Source organism: Antennarius striatus, chromosome 7 (genome assembly GCF_040054535.1).
Source record: "Antennarius striatus isolate MH-2024 chromosome 7, ASM4005453v1, whole genome shotgun sequence".
In the NCBI taxonomy this organism is placed as follows: Eukaryota; Metazoa; Chordata; class Actinopteri; order Lophiiformes; family Antennariidae; genus Antennarius; species Antennarius striatus.
In genome coordinates, this window is record NC_090782.1 from 8,293,056 (window position 1) to 8,314,531 (window position 21,476).

The 21,476-nt window shown below is 39.4% G+C and overlaps 1 protein-coding gene across 19 annotated transcripts in view; it reads right to left on the reverse strand.

Moving 5' to 3' along the window:
- Positions 1-2,327: 2,327 nt before the first annotated feature.
- adgrl2a (adhesion G protein-coupled receptor L2a) overlaps positions 2,328-21,476 on the reverse strand; it is a 99,083-nt gene continuing 79,934 nt past the window's right edge. For 2 of the 19 annotated variants that reach the window (XM_068318808.1, XM_068318810.1), the window contains 14 exons: positions 20,791-20,974; positions 19,986-20,108; positions 19,346-19,551; positions 18,522-18,695; positions 18,212-18,421; positions 17,305-17,525; positions 16,651-16,717; positions 12,647-12,738; positions 10,240-10,408; positions 9,934-10,062; positions 9,125-9,221; positions 7,397-7,525; positions 6,644-6,661; positions 2,328-4,802 (listed from right to left, as the gene is read on the reverse strand). In XM_068318808.1, coding sequence (XP_068174909.1) covers positions 3,955-4,802; positions 6,644-6,661; positions 7,397-7,525; positions 9,125-9,221; positions 9,934-10,062; positions 10,240-10,408; positions 12,647-12,738; positions 16,651-16,717; positions 17,305-17,525; positions 18,212-18,421; positions 18,522-18,695; positions 19,346-19,551; positions 19,986-20,108; positions 20,791-20,974 — 2,667 coding nt within the window. In that variant the 3' untranslated portion in view covers positions 2,328-3,954. Of the gene's footprint in view, positions 4,803-5,411; positions 5,465-6,609; positions 6,662-7,396; positions 7,526-9,124; positions 9,222-9,933; positions 10,063-10,239; positions 10,409-12,646; positions 12,739-16,650; positions 16,718-17,304; positions 17,526-18,211; positions 18,422-18,521; positions 18,696-19,345; positions 19,552-19,985; positions 20,109-20,790; positions 20,975-21,476 lie in introns of those variants that run through there. The other 17 variants (XM_068318809.1, XM_068318811.1, XM_068318815.1 and 14 more) reach the window with 15 other exon arrangements.

The following is a 21,476-nucleotide window of genomic DNA, read 5'->3' on the forward strand; positions in this document are numbered from 1 at the left end:
TGCAAATCTGCACATTTGAAGTTGGGGACAGGACAAAAGAGGCGAGGGAAAGAAAAGAGTGAGTGGTTAAAGGGTCCCCTTTGACTTCAAGAGTTTTGGAAGCTACTTTTGTGCTGCAAGTTACTGTTTGTGGCTTGAGAGGTTTTCCTTTGCTTGTACACTATTGCTTTCATCACGTTGATGGCATCTATAATTGGCACTGTTTTCCGCTTACAGCAGTCACTGCAGCAGTTGCTATTCTAGACTCTATTGATAACCTCACTAAAATTCCCAGGGGCTAGAAATGGAACTTCTTCAAATGAACTTTCAGCAATACATTACTTAATCATTTATGCTTGTGAATGACGTATTGAGCTTTATGTTTAAGAAATATAAATACAAAATACTCAGTTGGGATGACGTGCATATAATAATCTTCAATTTAAGCTGATGCATGACATGGTTGATCTTATACTGATGGCTTGTTCATTAAATGTTAATTAAATCAAATACAAAATGCTTTCAAGATAAGTACTGTTTTCCCTGTGAGGACAGTGATACCCATGGGAGACCTACAGTAAATTCTGGGGTTTGGAAAATACTCTCTTTCTCTCTGTCTCTCTCTCTCTCTCACACACACACACGCACACACACACACACACACACACACACACACACACACACACACACACACACACACACACACTTGCACTAAATCTTTCATCAACAGGAAAATCTGTTTCATGCAGTTGCATCATATCCTCCGGAAATTCTTGGATCCTGAAAAATACCTTTGACTTGACAATCATAAATATCCATTTTCGGTCACACATTATTCTCATGCCTCAGTTTAGTCAATAACACATCCATCTTTAGGAGTTTCGGCCGGATTCTGCTGACAGTATTCTCTACCTTGGTGTCCGGGGGCTGACTCGTTCCTCTGTGGGCGCAATTGAGCTCTCAGCCCCTCAGCTCCTGGCCTACTTCTGAATCAATGTTTGACAAAGGCCAAGGCTCCCTGAGTAAGAGTCGATGAATTAGAGAGGCTTCTGCATGTTGGGAAGGCCACACGCGCAGCCAGAGGGTGCCCAGTTTACTCTCTTCCTTCATACAACTAGCCAACACTAGATCATATTTCCTAGCCCCTATCATTAAATAAACTTACCAGTAGAATTTATCAAAGTCCTGGTTCACTATGTATGGATAAACAAACTGCAGTTAGAGACACAGAAAGGAAAGAAGCAATGATTATTTTCTGTCTGTATTTGAAAGAATGATAACTTTCCTCATTAATATTAATGTGAACTACAGTATTCACAGTTCATTAAAAAAAATCCTGCACTTAAGCATTGTCTTTCTATTTCAGGTAAACAAACTGCTGATGAAATAAAACTTGTGCTCTCATAAACCCTCATACCAGAATAACCTTTGGCAATTACACTTTTATTTTCATTTCTTACAAAAATGTTAATGTTTAACACATTAAAATGTCAAAATCTTATTTGTGCTGTGAAAATGTGCAGTTGAGTCTCTTCTAAATTTAGGGTAATATGAAATAGTTCAATAATGTCATTTAAGTTACAACTTCCAGTGCAATTTGTTATTATCAACAAGAGCATTTCTAACTTATTTTAGTTATAATTATTGAAAAGGAATTAAAACTACATGCAGAATGGAAATCAACACAATTTCTATGCAGTTTTTATGCACATAATGTGTGTCATTTTCAGCAGTCAACAATCTCAACACTTGATTCATTCGTGACATTTAAGGTGTCTGAGCAAGAGATCACAAAAAAGAAAATAATTTTTCGACAATTTATAGTCTCAGATAATTGCATGAAATGTCACATAATTGTGGAAAAAGTCAAAACAACACACAGCCCACACGGCATTATGTTTACCAGCTCTGACATAAAGTGGATTCTTGCTGAATCATTTCCTGCAATGCCAAATGGTAAACAGTGCAATTTCCACTATCTCATTGAGAGCTGTCACTCTGCCTCAACTGGTGTTGCATTAAAATGCTTCTTAAATCAGCATTACCTGAGGCATGATCGTAGAAAGACATAACTATGAGCACCCGCAACAGCAGACATTAATTAGAGCAAATATGTGTCATACACAGACATTGCATTTTTATATTTCTACAACCGCAACCACATGCAACATTGACCTTTTGTTTGGTCCATGCACATGCTTCCACTCCTACACAGCATTAAAGCCCAACATCTTACAAGGTTTCTGAATTATCAAGCCTATCTTTTTCGTTCTTTCCCTTTTTTTTGTTTGTGTCAAAACTTGTTCTTATTCAATAATATACTAAGTGGACAATGCTGTAAACCAGTGTCATTTTGAACCTTTATTAGAGTTACAACCACACAGAACATTTACAATGCAATTTTCCTACCTGAGTTTCTCATCTTTGAGTCACATGGAAAGATTTGGCTTCTCTAACACATAGGGTGAAATAAATTCTTTCCACTTTGCAGAGAGGAAGCAAAAGCAGAACATAAAGTAAATAAACCTGGCAGAAAACAAATTCACCAATTACCTTTCAAGATGCTCCGGTCTTTCTTAAAACCTGAGTCAAAAGTGTATTTTGTTCATAACAAAATAATCAAACCTAGTTTCTCAAGAAGAACCAAAAACACAAACCATTAAAAAGCGACCGTCATTTGACAAAAAAATCTCACATTTATTTCATTTATTAAACAAGTGTTGAACTTTACATCAGTCTTAAGTGATCAGCCCCTTGGTAACATAGAAAACATGAGCTACAGCATGTATACCGATGCTGGAAAATATTCACCTATTTCCCATTTATGTTTTGGAAAGATTTTAATAAATAAAATGTCCAAACCCAGGCAGAAAAACTACATTTATGATAAACCTTTATTGTCAAAAGTTGCTTTCATTTGCACTTCTGTGTCACTCTGGCATGACTGTTAAATAAATTGCTTACACTGGGTATATGCATTCCCTTCCTACTAAAGTAATGATACTTTGGCAAAATAAAAAGGACATTTTCAGTGGGAAAATATCGACTGGAACCCAAAAAGCAGAAAACACTGTTGGAAAAACTGATAATGTATTGAATTTTTTTCATAACTTGTTACATTCGAACAAACTACCTTGAATCCAAGTGTCAGAACCATAAACACACTGTATAACATATGTGCAACTTAGAGACAATAGTCTCTCAAATATTGAATTTTGCAAGTAAAAGGTTTCTTCATATTTACGATTTTCCATGATTTTTTATTTTACACTAGCAATACAACAAAATATATATTTAAGCCATTTTCCTTGACAACAGTTCAATGTACAGTTGAGAAAATATAAGGCCAGGGGCTTGATTGCTAGTGGTTATACAATCCAAACTTCATGGTGATGGAGACTCCTGGAAAAACCACAACATTACGACATCATAGTCCTTTTCTACTAGTCTGATCAGGAACATTTTACAAACAGAGTCCAAGTCCTGGTACAGGGGTTGTGTTTTGTTTACAATAAAAAACAGGCTTCAACAAGGATGTTAAGGAGTGTATGTACAACCTTTTAAGTGGGAAACATCTGATTTGAAGGAACCAATAATTTCTTTTTTTTTTTGTATTTTTTACATTTTCATACCTTAAATTTTTCTCAATTATTCAACAGCAGCAGCACATTTAAATACATCGTTGGCTTGTCTTTTGAAATTGAAATTCAACTCTGTATTTTATGTACAGTTTCACTGAAACCCTGCACTGTCATTGCTGTGCACCGGATTTGTTGGTCGATGGGGAAGGACAGAAGCATAGGGAGGGGGAAGAGATGCATCTAGAGAAGGGTTTGTAAATGGCTATTAGCGTGAATGACCAGGATTCTCATTTATCTTAAAAAATAAAACAAACACTTCCCTTCACTATGTGTCCTCCAAGACAGCAAGGCTGCAAAAGAGCAGAGTGAGGGCTGGAGTTTAACTTAAATACATTTAAAGACTTGTCACTAGCTGCATCTGTCCTTCTCGTACATCTCCTTCGGGGATGCAGCCCTCTGTGGTAATAGGAATAATGTAACCATCGCTGCTCCCTCGGCCTATCTGGTAATAGGCTTGGAGCTGATGGCCAGCCCCTAGATTAGGCATGCTCTTGTAGTAAACATCCTCATTCTCGCTCCTCTTGGAGGGGGACAGATCTTCCAACACTTCTGGGCTGTTTTCAGGGAGTGGCGAGTCTCTCAGATTAGGCATACTAGTGTACAAGGAGTCTCTATTTGGGGACTGCAGACTATCGTCAGCGTTGGTGGGCGTCAGCTCACTGACAAAGGTCTCAACTCCCCCATCGGTCTTCACCTTCTTCTGGGGTGCATACAGAAGCGAGTGAGTCCGCTGGGGGATGAGCGGCGCCTCCAGCTCCTGCTGATGGTGCAGCTGAAGGCCTACTGTGCCACCCACGTGCACTAAAGACGATGCATCAGCAACAATAGCATCATCTTCGCTGCTGCTGCCGCCTACCACCGTCACCATGGGCGGAGCCCGCTCCGTGTGGTGGTGATGGTGGTACTGTGGGGGGTGCTGGTGGTGTGGTGGATGATGTAAACTTGGATGCTGCTGCTGTTGCTGTTGGTGGCTTTTGTTACAGGCACGCAGGTTGTTGTGTACTAGCTCAGAGATGATCATTTTCTCAAAGGCAGCATCGTCCATACTGAGGCCGCAGTCTATTGCCTGCACACTGTCGCCAAAGTCCCCATTGCGAAGTGAGTAGCTATTGTTAAAGTTACCATTTAGCGGTAGAGTATCCATTGCACTTGTATCCCTCATCGCATTGCTCAGTGAATGCCCTGGAAAGAGAGAAACATGTGACAGGAATTTATATTAGTCAACCCATATGGCCAATAGATAAAGAAAATTTAATGCTGTTTAGGATGCAGTGTCACATAAAAGACTTTAGTCAATTAAGCCATGCCATAAATCTGTTTTTTAGGCACAATCCTAAGCATACAGTAAATGAGCATGCACTACTTGCAAGGAGAAATCATTTTACTTTCTCACATATACATTTTGATCTTCCCATTTGAAAGTTGCCTTGCAATAAGCAGAGCACTGTGCGATTTAGTCTGCCACAAGAGTGACAAAGCAATGAAAGAGATCCCAAACAACATTAATAATAAACTCAAACAGTAATCACCATCACAACACACCGGGCAAGAGTGGATGTCCACAAGTATGAAGCCACAAACTGGCAAGCTACAACATTTAACAGGTTTTCTAGCAACTAATAGGTCGGATGTGCCAGGGGAAATATAAGGACAGAGATGGGAAAAGATGACATAGACAGAAAAGGGAAGTAGTCATGTATTAACATGGGACAGCCATCTTTGTTCTCACTACAAGGGGAGCCCACAAGCAGCACTCCACCATCACCACACATAGCAGGTGAAAAGACTCACTTTAGACAACTCACATCATGTCTGTCTGCTCAGGCTATCTGGTCTAAGAGCAGCTGATGTACAAAAGAAAGTAAAATGATTTATTGTAACATGAAGGAGAATCACTCAACAGAACAGAAAGTAAAGGAAAAATCGTCACTGCAAATTAGCGAGAGCAAGGGTTCAACAAACGCAATAAAAAAGCAATATATAGCTTTTAATTTCATGGATTGAATTACCAACAGCTATTTTCTTTTAAATAATTTGGTTTGTTTGTGTTGCTACACTGTCTGCCTCTTTGTGGGTAGCTTATGTACCCAACTCTGGCAAAGGTCAGAGCTGGCCCGCAGCCTAGCGCTTGGCATCCGTCATCAATGACACTTCCCCGTGAGACCCTGGCCACTAGCAGGACAGCTCAAGAATAACACAGCTGCTGCAGAGGTCAGACAGAGTCATGTTAGGAATTTCTCAAAGCATGGAGGTCATGGACAACAGCAGCAAAATGGATCAATATTAGTTGTATCTTGATTGAACCAAGAGATAAAGAAAAAAAGTGCTTTGCTGTGACTAACATGCCTTTATGAATCAGAACAGATGTAAAAAAAAATTGAGATGAAAACAAAAGGGAAATTTCACAGCAAACTTTGCACAAAAAGGGGAGTTGTGATTGTTTAAGGCATGTTGAAGGTGCAGTTTGTTTTTAAAGTTCATTAGAAATTAGGTCAATGATGATGACAAAGTAATGAAAGAGGTGAAAGGGAAAATTAAAACAGCTGCTGCCATGACATCCATGCATAATGCCAGCATGGAAGCAATTAAGCGTCCAGACAGGTGATGTTAGGAAAGGAGTGGGGGGGAATACTGCAGGACACCGAGACTGCTGACTGCCACATGTAATTGTGGGAGAAAATGAAGGGACAATAAAAGTAACCTATTAAATAAATTCTGCCAGAAAAAGCAAGTCATTTTTGGTTTGTGAGACCACAAATTAAGCAAAGGAGAGAGAAGCAGAGTAACGGGCATTTATGTTTAAAGCTGTCAGATCCTGATGATCACTTCACATGACTCAAGAACTCTTGTTTACTTTCAGATTTGATTAGAATTTGGGTGGACAGTTTTGTGAACCACTTGCTCACTGAGTGTGTTAATGGCCTAAAGTAAATCACTGATTGTGCCAAGGTTTTGGCTGGTTTTAATAAGCATGCTGAAAAAAATTTACATTTGATAGGCAAAGTTAAGTTTTACTCCCATACTTGTCTCTCTGTAGGTCACTAGAGGGAAGCACAAGGGAAAAGCACAAAACATGACAAAAGATGCCATTTCAGTTTCAGAACAGGATAGCACACATGTTGCAGCACAGTGTTAACAGGGTGATATATGCTTTAATGTAATGTGATGTACAATGATGTTTTTATTCAAAGAACATTTATCAGTACATAGAAAATTGTATGAAGATTTTGCATTGAGTAGATCCGTGGTAAGAGGTAGGATTTTATTTTAATTTATGTATTTGAAAGAGAGGGCTTCCACTTAAATACACAAAAATAATAAATCATATTCAAATGTAAAAAAAAAATCTTAATAATCACACTTTAGTTTTCAGACTGCACCACTGTTTGCATTTTCTCAAGGCGGCTCTTATGCAGTCTCTTTGCTTTAATCATTATGTCACTTTCAGACTACATGAAACATGACGTGGAGGAGGGTGTAATAGGAACAGCCACAAATCGTGTGTGTACTGCATGAAAGCGTATCTACATTCCACACACAGACGCACAACTAATATATGCTGTATATGTGCAATACACACCCACACACACGCAGATAATGTATGTACTGTATGAAGTATTTGGGAGACAATGATTCAGAAGGAAAGGCGATACTGCAGAACATCGTGCTTTTCAGTTGACCTGCTGTGTACTCAACTGGAGAGACAAAGAGGGGCACAAAGAGAGGAGAGAAGAAGAAAAGCTTGAATGTCGTTTGAAAGTATTGAGTAAGCACACCTGGCGAGTTAAACACTGGAGCTGTGGGGTTGTTACACACGACTGTCTCAGCCAGTAAGGTGTTATAAGGGTTGTTAGTGCCTTGTGGTCGAAGAAGAGGATTTGTTAGTAGATAATTCCCGGACATTCCTGGAGCAGCAACACAGAAGAGGAGCAGATGAGTTTGGTGCAGTCGACAGTGATTCAATGTTTCATACGAAAAAAAGTCACTCATGACATTTTTAAAATTTCATTTTGATGTCAGGAATGCACAATAAACTTTGAAAGGCTACCACAATGAGGCAAGTAATCAGCTACTACTAGACTTGTGGAAAAGACGCAGCATGTGACAGCCTTCCTGTCATGTATTAGCCATAGTTATTGTTTTTCCAAATTTCACGTTAATTTACTTTGCAGATCGTTCATAACCTGTTAATTTATGAACTAATTTTCAACCCACTGAGCTCATTAACTCATCTAGACATCAGTGTTTATCATAAGTTCTTGCCAATTTACTTATTATTTACAACCAATATTTTTCAAAACAACACCCTGCCTCTCTGCGATTGGGACAATATTTAATTACAAGAATCAAATGAATAAATAAAATCTCACTAAGACAAAGAGAAAAATCTCCCAGCATTTTAAAAGATAAAAATATTTGTATACACTTAAATTTGGCCATTGCTTTCTAAACCTCGTCTTTTTTTGAGGGATTTTTTTTCCCAGCTTGAAATGTGGTTTTAAGATCTGAGGTACTTCCACTGCCATTTATTAGCTGTGTTAAATGCCATCTGTCATGTTGGGAACTCTCCAGGGATGTTTTTAATGACAGGGAAGTGCTTCCAGGAGATACAGCCCTGCTTTAGTGCACCGGCTCTACAGGGTAACTAGGCTACTACACCCCAGAGTGATCAATATTCAACCTTTACATTAACATCTCAGGAAATAGTACGGCAGAAAAAAGTCCTGCTCCATATTGTAACTGATTTATTAGCAGGACAAAATGTGCTTCAAAGCCATAGGTGTAATGTTGTTATTGACGGCAAAAGAGAAAGTGAAAGTAAGAGTGGCAACAGCAGGAGACAAAGCAGGAGGAAGCAGGGTAGTCAAACTACTTTGTCAACTCAGTCTTCTCTTGTATGCTTGTAAAGACATTTCAGAGGCAGCAGAAAACCTAACAATGCACTCTAGGTCAACTACAGTTGAACATCACCTCTTTATCATCATATTTGTGCACAAGGTAAATAAATGACTTTTTTTTCCTTTTTCTTATAAATGCCCTTTTAAAGTAACAGAGGTCGGTGCCAGGGAACAAATGGTCTCCCTGTGTTCCAAGAGTTTCCTAAAATATCCGACCCTAAACCCTTGTTTAAGTTTTTGCCCATGTTTTCTCCAAGTCTGGGTGTGAACTTTAGACTGCCAGCTTTTAAATAAGAAACGTTCTCCAAGCTTTGCCCCAATTTAAGAGTGACGTTACTGGCCAGAACGGCAGAGCACAGTATTTGAGGACGGATTGTTGTAATCCTTTGCTGGCAGAACAGAGAGACAAGACTAGAGACCTAGATCTTTTTTCTTCCTTTTCATATTGGATTGCTCCGTCTTTTCAGGCTGAGGGCTTTTATTGCGATTACTGGAGTAGGATCGTCTAAGGTGGTGGAATTATTTGAACCTGAAGTAGTTATTTTTAGCTGGATGATGAAATGTGTGCATAGGTGTGCATTAGAGAGAAATGAGGTGTGAACTGACCTTGGTTAAGGGTGGAGGTGCTGTTGATGTCACCTGAGATAAAGGAGGACTCAGATTGCTTTCTTACGGTGTCATTCCACATTCTCCTGATACGACTCTGTCACGTGAACAAGGGACAGTCATTTAAACAAGCTCTTTCTCCTTTCAGATCAACTTTCATTCACTTTATGCACATTTTACTATTTCACTCCTCACATGCCGACCAATATTGCTTCGGAATAAGGGCAGTCCAAATGATCAAAACTTATTTACGAAAGTCAGCTTATGAACTACTTCGGCTCCAGCCAGGAGTACCTTTAATAATGCTGGAGGTTTAAGTTTGATGGGGATGTTTCTCTGTTTACGTCTCCAGGGATTGTTTAATAAGACATATTATCCATTAATAAAAAAAATGATAAACCTAATGTATTTTTTTCCCCCCAGTTTTGCACCCAGTAAATCGAGCTTACAATGCTCTTTAAACAGTGTATTGCTATTTCTTGTGCATGTGATGTTAGTGAGAAAAAAGATAAAAGCAAGTTCTGACGGGAGCAGAAGAAAGGTATTCATGCAGTACAGCAGTACAGCAGAAGATGCTTATAAATTTGTGGCAAATTGTTTGTGTCTCTTGATCTGTCTCTGAAACTAAAATGTATAATGTGCATCTGTTGTTACCATACCAATAGGCTCATGATGAAAGTAGAATCACATGAGTGATTGCTTAAACTGTGGTGTTCCAAACAATGTCAATGAGCTTTAGATGAGCCCCTATGCAGGAAGCAATGGGCGCCTACATGTTTTACAGGGACTGTATGGTGCTGCTGTTCTACCTGTGTACCAGAGGAGTAACGAGCACTGGTCCGTGTAGTAGAAGTCTTTGCAGAACCATGTGAGTTCTCTGTCGGCAGCCCTCCACAGCAGTACGTGTGCCGGAAACACTTGCTGTACTCTTTGCGTACCTGCATGAGCAAACAACCAAGCGTTTGCATATTTGTTGAATGGCCAAGATCTAGATGCAAGCAGTGTTTGCTCGGTGAATTGTTCATGTTGCTACAAAGGTCCATTTATATTCAGAAGCCTTTCACCTTGAAAGAGAAATTGATGTCTTTGAGCACTGTGGTTAACAACAAACTTACTTTTTTCTGGAGAAGGCAGTGGAAGATGAAGATAAACATCCCTTGGAAGGTGTTAAATATGGTGAAGAGGTATGCCATGACAATTGAGGCCTCGTTGATGAAGAAGAGACCAAAGGACCAGGTGAGACCCAGCAGGCATAGCAAAGCAAAAGCACCCATGACCCAGGATCTGAGGAACAGCAAAAAAAAAAAAAAAAAAGAGGAAAAATTGGGCATGAAAGGCTGATCTGAGATGATAACGAGTGGATCTACAATCACCATGAAACTGAGAATAGCAAAAGAAAAAACCCTGTGAACCACGCCATCCATACACAGTTCTTCAAGTCAGACAATCAAAAAGAAGAAAATCCTTGATTTTATCTGCTTAAATAACTTTTAATGTTATAAAATACAGAAAAACGTCATCAAATTGCACAGTATATGCAAAAAAAATTATCACAACAATATCATGTACTCAATTTTCTATCAGGACTGCTACATGTGGAAACACTTCAAGAAAGCAACTCCCCAGGCTTGTATGTGAAGGTCCTATGGTGCCTTCAGACACCTGCACTAGTAACAGTTCACCTCTCACACACAGCAATGCTGGATTTCAGGATGATGAACATAGTGGAAGTGAACGATCACAAAAATGGTGGGTAAGCAGAGGTCAATGAAATAAAAGACAACGAAAGCAAGAAAGAGAAAGAAATAAATAAAGCAAGAACAAGGGGAGAAAATAACTACAGGCTGAAGAATGGGTTTCTGCGCAACATGTCCTTACTTGATAAACTGTTTATTATCTTCATAGCTAGCGAGCATGATAAGCAGGAAAAGAGAAAAACAATTAGATCAGTGTGCATGGGAGCAGCAGTTAGTTGGCATTTGTGCTAGAAATCCTCATCTTTTATCAGAGGGAAATCACAAGGAACAATGAAATTAAGCATCTACCAAGAACTGGGAGTTATTTTGCTGTAAATGATTTCATTAAATAATTCTGCATTAAAAAAACCCAAACATTTCTGCCATTGCACTGTGTGGGTGGTGTTGTGTGGGTAAAAATGGTCTGGTATACGGTTAAAGCTTACCCAGGCAAATCTGTATTATAGTATCCATCGCAAACGTGATAATTACTGGTGTGGATCGCAGAACAATGAGAGAAGAAGAATGATAGCAGGAGAGAGAGGAGAAGGCGTGTGTTAACTTTGCTTTTACATGCATCATGCAATGGCAAAGGAGATAAACTTCCAGATCAAACATTGGAACAACAAACACATAAAAAGGACTTCAAAGAATGAGCTAATGACACACAATGTATTGCTGCAATAAATAAATATTAAGTACAAATGCACACCAATCTCCTAAATACACCACCATAAATGTGTTCTGTTGTGGTTGAATCTCAAAGAAACTAATAAGTCTAAAGTCTAAATTATCCACTGTTTTTTTTAATTTTTTTATTTTTATCATCCTTCCTGATTTCAGTTTTGTCACATTATTAGAATGTCGCAAACATTCATTAAGAAGAAATTAAAAATAACAAACACTGAATGAAAATAACAGTGCTGCCACTACTGTGCGCAGTCGAGAGCAGAATTTGGAATTTGTTATACAATGGTGCAAACTGACACATGGCTGTGTAAGCGACAAAACCAAATAACCGCAAAAGCAGAGGCCAAAAAATCCAGACTGCAGAAAACAACTGTAAATATTGTTTTTGCTGGAGTGCAAAGGCAAAAAAAAAATAATTAGTGCCTTAGAAAACATTGCTCTCCTTTGCTACGGCAAACACATCATAAATTGTGAGGCAACTCAGAAAAAAATGAATGTGGTGGGGAGGGGTGTGGTGGTGGTCCAGTGGTGGCGGTTGTGTTGGGAAGAAACTTCTTATTTTCTGGGATCTATAAAAATGGTTTGACATATCCCAGCGGCAAATACACATGGTAGCTGTTAGGGCATGTCCCGCCCTAGCAAAGCTAATGGTACACAGTAAAGTCACAGCCTAAGAGTGATGTGAGCCATGCCAGAGCAGCTCTGTGGCCGGTGGCTTGGAATGAAACAACTGTGGATGAAAAGACGATAAAGTTTGTGTAGTCATCATGACAGCAAAGTTGTGCCAAGAGTTTCATTGAAAAAAAAATGTCAAACTGAGTCAAAACAATGAAGACGTTCCCTGTGATCAAGATCATTTCAAAAACTGGCAGGAAAAAACAGATCCTCATGTTAGAATTTCAGTTTCTTGCCCATTACTGAAATAAGGCATGGAGCTGGAGGAGTTTAACATTTCCCATGAAAAACTGTTAAGTAAAAAAACATGACCTCAAGAGAAAACAGAGATTTATTTTTCCTGTGGTAGTGGGAGAACAGCACCACTGTTACATTGCTGATAAGCAGGAGAATGCAGGTTCAGCACACGACCTTTACTTACTTAATATTCTCCAGTCGGCTAGAGTCTGGTTTCAGGGTGGTGGAGTGCTTCACCATTTTGTACATTGTGATAACCAGGAAGATGAGATTGAGCTGTCAAAACAGAGTAATGGCAGTATTAATACATGAAAATGTATGAGTCAAGATATAGCAGACAGAAAAAAACCCAAAACCTGTTAATTTGTCTAGTATTAAAAGAGGAGAGCCTTCAGTTCCCTGCATGTCCACAGACTAATCCAATAAACATCTATCGTTCCACACAGGCTCAGGCAGGGCCGACTGGCGCCAAATTTAGTGTCATTCTATATCAATAAGAGCATGGAAATGCATTAAAATCCATCACTGTGAAAAAAAGAAAAAGAAAAAAAAAACATCCACACAGCAGCAGTCTACAAAGTGAAAAGAGAATAAAAGGCAGAAAGAGAAATAAGAGACTTTCTTGGACAAAACAACTGCATATCATTTTATGCACATATTGAAATATTATGAGGTATAACCAGACTCAAATGCTTGAAGGAACACTGTATATTTTGTTTGATTTTTCTGTGTAGACAGCTGAACAAGGAATGGAGAGGGAGATGGTGTTTACTTACTTGTTTTTATGTACTACATTGAAAGGGAGCCAGTGGCATATATCACGTAGAGACAAAAATACTATGTGCTTTGTTTCTAAGGAACCTTAAAAATCAATAACTTGATTTAGAAACACAAAGACTGGATGGACCAGCGAGTAGATGCTCCAAATAATTTGCTTCAAAAACATTTATTCTGGGGCTTAAGTAGTCTTTGACAAAGCGTGAGCATGCACTCACACGGCAAAGGAACCAGACTCTGTTTGTACTGCGAGCCAGACATGTATAAATAATGTCAAGGAATATCTATGAAAAACAAAGTGATATGTGTCTAATGGTGCATATCAAAGGATCAGCAGAAAAAATTATGTCAGCTATTGTATTCCTGCCATCAGAATAAAAAAAATATACGAAAATATACATCTACAGCTACATTTCCAATATGAAACGAATGAATGACCTTTTCAAGGTGGACTGTGGCCATTCACTCTTGAATAGAAAATCTGTGTGTTCTATTGTACACCGCTGTCAAAAGATTCTGTGTGATCAATAAATCACTCCTCCACATGCAATCAACTCATGGAGCTGCTCACAATAACCCATGGAGTAAAAGAGAGGGGTGACTGGAGGGAAAAAACGTGAACATTCTCGTGAACATTCTTTTAAGGCAGAGATGACACTGAAACTATATTTTGTTTCAAAGCTATAAGCCATTATTTCTATTAGCTGCCTGCATGAGTGAAATGTCGGGGTTGGGGGAGGGGTAGGAGTTTTTTTTTTCTTGAAAACCCCTTTCAGACAGCCTTCAGTGTGGACATGGATCCAATGAGACATGGAGGGACACAGTAGCCCGCGCAACATGCTTTTGCCGTGCTTCCTGGGGGATTCCTCCCCCCTTCCCCCTTGCCAGAGCTGAGCTGCCATGTCTCTATCCTTCATTCTGTCTCTCTGTCTCTGAATCATCACTGCAAGCCATGCAGAAGCACCTTACCGCACTGGGACCGAGGAGAAAGCTTTTTTCTGAAGTGGGCTGTGTGTGTACACACTGAACTCTAAATGAACTGCTGGGGATAAAATATTAAAGGTGCAGATGGAGCTGTCCAGATGATAAAAACTGCTTGCGATGTGTCATGATCCAAGAGGCCTCATGTTGAAGCTATCTCAAGCATACTAATGGTTCCCCACCACCACTCATTACTTCCATGTTCCCCTTTCATTGAGCTAATCCCCCCTGTGCCCAGAGACGTGGCAACCTCTGCCTAAGAACAAGGATGTAAATGCCAGTAGCTTTGTTTTTAGTGACAATTTAGGGCGCTAAAAAACAAATGAGAGAGGAGGTAAAGCAAATAAATGAGAAAAAAGCACCACCCGGGGTCAAAACCAATGTTACTTGGCACAAACATGGCTTGTGCTGCGAGTGGAGATACATGAGCCAGAGGAGCACTGTTTTCTTTCCTTTTGTCTTGCACGAGCCCTTTCTTCTCTTTTCTTTCTCACTCATTGACAAGGACAAAGCCAATTTGTAGAGAAACCAGGGTCACGGATGGTGTATACAAACCTTGCTCCAGCATGCTCCCCCGAGATGCCCCTTTCTACAGTACTTTGTCTTTTTGAGTCAATTGTTGCACAGAATCAGAGGAATGGTTTGCGATGTCTGAGCACAGTGTTGCAAAACCTCATTCCTGCCACATATTAGCTCTGCTACAATACATTAACTCCTCACAGGGTCATGATTTTCCCTCTCCAGTCATCACCGTAGGGATCCTGATCTTACTTTTCACCACAGAACATTTTCCTCTTGCAAATCATACAAGAAGCAGCGCACAGTCAGAAAACAATGAGCACCCAGTTAAGGGAAAGGATATAATCCTGAATCTGAGATACAAAGAACCCTTGTTTCATTTTGTTTTAATATATTGCTAACTTTAACCCAAAGAGAAGCTCATCCTGAGCTAAGTTAAAAAACATCACCTATTTCTGTTATGCAGAAAAAAGAGCATTACATCCAACACTGATATTCATTAGGCCTCCCACACAATTCTGCCTCCATTTTTTAACAGCTACACTGAGTGGCATTGTCTGTATCGCAGGCCATTGTCCCCATATGTCTTTAATTCCTCTGATTATTGTTCGCAACATATCTTGAAATGTTTAACATACTTTAATGTAGTTTTATGTGAGGGTGATCTTGAAAGATTTAATAACATTTTTATTTTTTTCTAGGTTTCCATGCAGGTTAGGATAACTATTAATTATTTAAAAAGATATGAATCTGTTATGGATTATAAACGTCTCTGGATAAAAACATGACTCCAGATGCTTGCCAGGGTGAGGGAATTAGCAGGTATTTCTTGGTTTGATATGACCAGATCGGCAATAACTTTATTAATGATGATTGGGTCCCAAATGCTGTGTAGGTTATTCCGTTAGACAGACAAAGCTGTATAACATATTGACTTTGAAAAGCTCTGAGCAGTATACCGATGGTGCGTGGAGACTCACTGGTATTTGACACTAGTGCCCCTTCTCTCCAATATTTTTTCTGTGTCGGTTTGATGTTCAACAGAGGTTGCTGCATTTAGAGATACAGTACGCTGGATAATGAATGCGATGCTGAACAAATACCACTGTCCTCCCTGTGCGGCAGTAAGACGAGTTTGCATAGCTTCCCCATCCCTTGGTGTACAATAGGGCAAAGCAATACATGGTGTGTTGATCCGACAGGAAATATCTGAAGAATACCACCTGCTATTTTTCTGTGTTTATGTCTGTGTGTGTGGGGGTCGGCGGAGAGGGTGTTGGTGGGGGTGGGGCAAGACTCCCGAAGGTCTCATTCGTCTGAGCCTCTCTGATGGAGCGGAAGATAATAATGTCATGACCAGTAAATAATTGCATGTCTCAATGGGACATATGTCATCATCATATGCTATATGTCCTTCACCCTGACTAAACAGAGAGGTGCCTTTGCTTTTCTTCTTCTCGCCTACACTGGCATATGGTATTTACTTAAGACACACACACACACACACACACACACACACACACACACACACACACACACACACACACACACACACACACAAACAAACAAGCAAAAATGATGCTGATGTAGGAAGAGGAAAAAAGCAGGACACCTCAAGGCCATTTATTAATCCATGAGACTTCATGTTCGTTGTGTAAATGAGAGGTTAAAGTACACTATCAAATCCTAATCTGTCAGGTGGTGAGAGGCGGGGAGAATTGATGCCTCGAAAATCTGTCTTTGACACAAAATTTACCTGTCACCACCGGGGAGACTGAGGAGCAAAATTCTGGCTGACTTATTCTTCAGCTGAATCATCTGATTTCTCCAATCTCTGTCCTTCATCTCAGCCCCTCGGTCCAATCCTTAATCTGTCATTCTGAGTATTCAAAGAAAAATAAGACCGCTTACCATGATGATAAAGGTGACAGGTCCTATAAAACTCCATATGAAATGATTGTCCACACTTAGCCAGCACCTAGGAAAATGAAACATTAATTTCAGCTTAGGTTGAGCACACATAAAAATTGATACCTTTTTCATGCTGCTTGGACTAATGACGTGGTGTAATTTGCAATTAATAATTACACTGAAATGCTTTAAATGCTTCTGTCAGAAGTTGAACATTATTATAGTTGAGGAAAACAGAGAGGACCCCAAGTAGTCCAAGTTGATAGCTGGTCTAATTTGAGATATGGCCATTAATCTATGTAAAAGGCTTTTTGTGAACGGTGCTATCCTCTTGAAGAGAGCATTTACAAACAAGAGGTCACAAGAGGGCCTTTAAGGAGAAAGGTTTTAATGCAACTGCAGCCCCCTGAAACCACAGCGTTGGGCATAAAAAATTGAACATAAAAAATTGAACAGCTGACCATCTCCGACAAAAGTAGTTCGGTGATTTCATTTTTTGTGTAATGTCTAAAGAAACACATAAGGTGCTGGCAGACATGATGAATAGTATTCTTTTCAAAAGGTGACAGAGAGATGGTAGGTAATCCCATACAGTGCAGAACCCAGTGCGCCTGCTCAGCATTTCTAAAGACTTATTCAAAAAGCTGCACTTACGCCTTCTCAGTCCCGTAGCTCTTACAGTCGATAGCTGCAGAGACGCCGACAACGATGGCTGGGAAAAGGTAACCGGACACATAATAGTACTTTTTCCGTGAGTATTCACTCTCAAACACTTCAACGAGCATAAGGTACAGCTGGACCCCTTCAAGACACATCCAGGAGAAGGAAGCCAGGAAGAAGAAGTGGAGGATCCCAGCAATGATGGCACATCCGATCTAAGAATTGGATGAGTAAAGCTTGTTTAAGGAAAAACAAGAACAAGCAATGCAATCACCGATTATTAAAATAGGGAGGTTTGAGATTCATTTGAGGTATTTTTTAAGAATAGCAAATGGTGTTATTGGTGTAAAAATGTACAATCATACACTATCTTTTATTAAAAACCACTTAAATCAACATTTACTGCTGTTGCTCACTCAGTCACACTAAAATTAATATTCTTCACTAAATATTATCTAACTTTGAGTATATTTGTCATTCAGTTAAAGAGGAAAATATTTCTTAATCATTTTTTAAGACTACAGACATAACATTTAGTCTTAGTGCCCACCTGCATCGCTTTACAACTTTGTGTGGATAAAACACTTTTGTGTTTCAGGAGATCTGAAGGAAAACGTAGGTGATAAAAGGTATGGATGCAGGTTAACCCATCACAACCCCCTTTCCAAGTGAAAAAAGAAAAAAAAACTGCCAAGAGAAGAGGTGGCTCCTTAGCGAATTATATTGATGGTGCTGACCTACTCGTGCCACTTTAGGTGACAGAGCGAAGGTTAGAAAGAGTAATGCTTAGTCTTATTCATTTCACTCTTTAAAGGGTTGTTTTGTTTTGGGATTGAGGAATGATAAAGTGAACTGGAATGAATCAAAACCAAATCAATAAGTTACAATTGCTCCCGCTTACCGAAGGTTCCGTCATATCAATACCAATTAGGAATATTAACTCGGCAATGAAGAGGTTGATGCACAAGTTCTTGTGGATGGTATTGCGATCGCTCTGCAGGCCCCGGAAGAAGCAGAAGGTGAAGATGCTGATGGCGAGGCAGACGAGGGACACCACAATACCGACTCGAGTGATGACGGTCAGAAGCAGCTCGTGCCCTATGTTGTTACCCTGGGGGGTGATAGAAGAGAATGTGTTTGTGAAATGGCAGACGCTGACATTAGAGACGTTAGAGGGAGAGGTCGGTCTAAATAAAATAAAATGGACATACTGAGATTTCACGATGGGCCATGATGATAGCAAAGTTGGTGAGATGGTTGCAGGAGCAGGTTGTGTGCGTTTTATTGGATTCCAGCAGTTTGCAGCCTTGGGTGGACCAGTAGCCCATCATGCTCCTCTCAGAGTAATTCCAGAAGGAGCAATTGGAGTTGAAGTAGTGCTCCATCTGCAGATAACAAGAGATATGGTTAAGTGTCGAAATAATTGACTGCCTGAAATTGAAGCACATGTAGAACACAGAGGCCATTTACCCCCTACTCATACAAAGTATTTTTCCACACTGATGTGGATGAGGATTTTTCACTTCACAGCTCTTATGAAGCAATTCATATGTTGTATCTCATTTGGCACATGCTTGCCAAATCAACTGGAGCATAGTTGGGTATATGAGGCCTTAATAACAGAGAGGCATAATTGTTTGACGGCATGTCTTTGGAATTGCACAATTTCTCTGATAAAGAATGGAGTCACGCGTGGCCCTCTGGGAACTCTAGTGACAACTTTAAAAGACTAAAGATAATTGGTGCTCCAGTAATTTCATCCTAGATTGTATGCCTAATCTAGGAGTTAATTTCCCCCACTATAAAAGAAAATGGGTATCATTTATATCCTGATGTTGATTAAAGAATTAGTTTTCATTAAGAATTCACTTAGGTTCTAAAGACTCCTTTAATTTGATGTTCAATGACTTAAATAAACTGCAGACTGACCTAGCTAGACATTTACAATTCAAATTGCAGATCTCTGTCTACTCTGGATGTTCCCTCCTGGTGTTTTTAATATGACTTCTTCACTCACTGCAGCAGGGAGACTCACATTAATGTGCTTCAGGGTAAAAATCACTGGGTCATTAATGAATACACGGCTGGACTCTTTGTTGATTGAGGCAGCAATGATGTCGGAGTTGACAGCCACAGACGAGTTGCGGCCGTAAGCCTCGTTGGCCATCTTGATAGTGGCATTTTCTGCGCTGAGGAACTGGCTCAGGTTTTTGTAGAGCACAAAAACCAGCTTGGCAACTCCTGTAGAGCAAAAGGTGTGGACAGACATCAAAAAATGAAAACAAAAAAAAAATCAAGATGAACTCAGATAATGTATGAAGAAAAAGAAATCATACAAAATCCGCACAATAAAATTAAAACAATTACATAAAATCGGTACACTAATGTAATGAATTCAAATTAGGATTCAAAGAAAAACAGTAAGAAGCGGCCTCTCATCCTTAAACGAAAAATACAAACTCTGGGTTTCTGAGATAAATGCTTTTGTTGGGCTCTGACACTAATACAGACTTGTTGCTTTCTCACAGAAACAAGGCTCGGAGCAAATGTCAAACACATACTCACAATCCTCAGTTTCACACATACTGAATAAGCATTCATCTGCTCCTAGAGCAAGAAGTACTGTCTTGACCTAGTTTCTGTCTTTGCGTTGAGTGTGTTTAAGACGTGCTTACCATTTCTGCTGTTGAGCTTGACAGTGTTGGCTGACAGCTGGATTGAGATGCCACCCTCGCTGGATTGTGGAAATTTAAAATCCTGGACCTGGCCATCCGTGCTGAGTACATACACATCTAGGACTGCCCGGAGCAGGGGATGCAGGGGACAGGTAACAGAAGAAAGATTAAAGGACCATGGATTGACATTTGTCAGTTCAGTGGAGAACACAAACGCTTTGTTCCTGATATTACTACACAAACTGAAGTGTTGGCACAGACAAAACTACTGACACACAAATTCTCTGTTACAGGGAGCTACTCAATAAAAATGTTGATGACATAGTGATCATTTCAACCAAGTGAGATTCTCACTAATAGCAATAAACCAGCACTACAAACAAAAGAGAAGCCTTCCTTATAAGGTCTAACAGCAGAAGAAAATGAGGAGGCGGTTGTGGATAAACAATGGGCTTTTTCTGACTCAACAGCAGGCTAATGTTCACATTAATGTATAGAGTTACAAGGTCTAGACGCACACATTTATAAACTAAGCGTACGCAATCAAAGAATCCAGTCTATTTAATTGTCTGATATTCATCATTTTGTCAGTAAGCGACTCGTTAAACCTAATATGCACTATTTTTTTCTGTTCCCTCGAGGTTTAAACGCTTATTATGAAAACAGAGTCCTTTTTTATGTGGTGGTTTTGTTTTCCTGTCACTAGAGTTACTCTCTCAATGAGCTGGAAGTAATCAAATTAACTGAGTGCACATCAATCCAGAGCACATGTCATGTCCTTACCACAAAATCTAGTTTTACTTACTTATATTGTCTGCAGGAACTTTGACAATGGCTGGTTCCATGAGGTTGTCTGCAAGCACAAAAGCCCCCTCCTCCAAGGTATCTAGTAACATCGTGGCTGCGTGTGTCTGTTCTGTACTGTTCATGTCCTGCCAAGACTTCAAGGCCTCTGGTCGCAGAAGGTTATCTACCGTATCCACAATAGCCTGCATTCAATCAGACAAACAATTATATATATATATATATATATATATATATATATTTATATATATATATATATATATATATATATATATATATATATTTATTATATATATATAATAAGAGAATAGGAGTGACGTGCAGGCGTGGAAATGTAAAAACAAAAACAAAACGAAGCATCACATCTGTGGGTATTAGAATGAATGCATGAAGAAAAGTAATCTAACAAGATATGTATTTATAGATGATATACACAACAATATGAAAAAATTATAGACATTTACTGAATAAAAAAAAATCCTCAATTGTATTGATCTCTGCTGAGGAACTGCAGTGGGAGTGAAGCTGGAGCAGATGGAGCAGATTCTGTTTCTTTTTCAAGGACATTACAACAGGGTCACAGTGTATTATTGAGCCTATCAGTTCCGTCCAATAGGAAGATGTTAAGAGATGGCCTGATCAAAGTCAAAGAACCAAAAGCTGTTCTTAATTAAAATTCTCTAATCA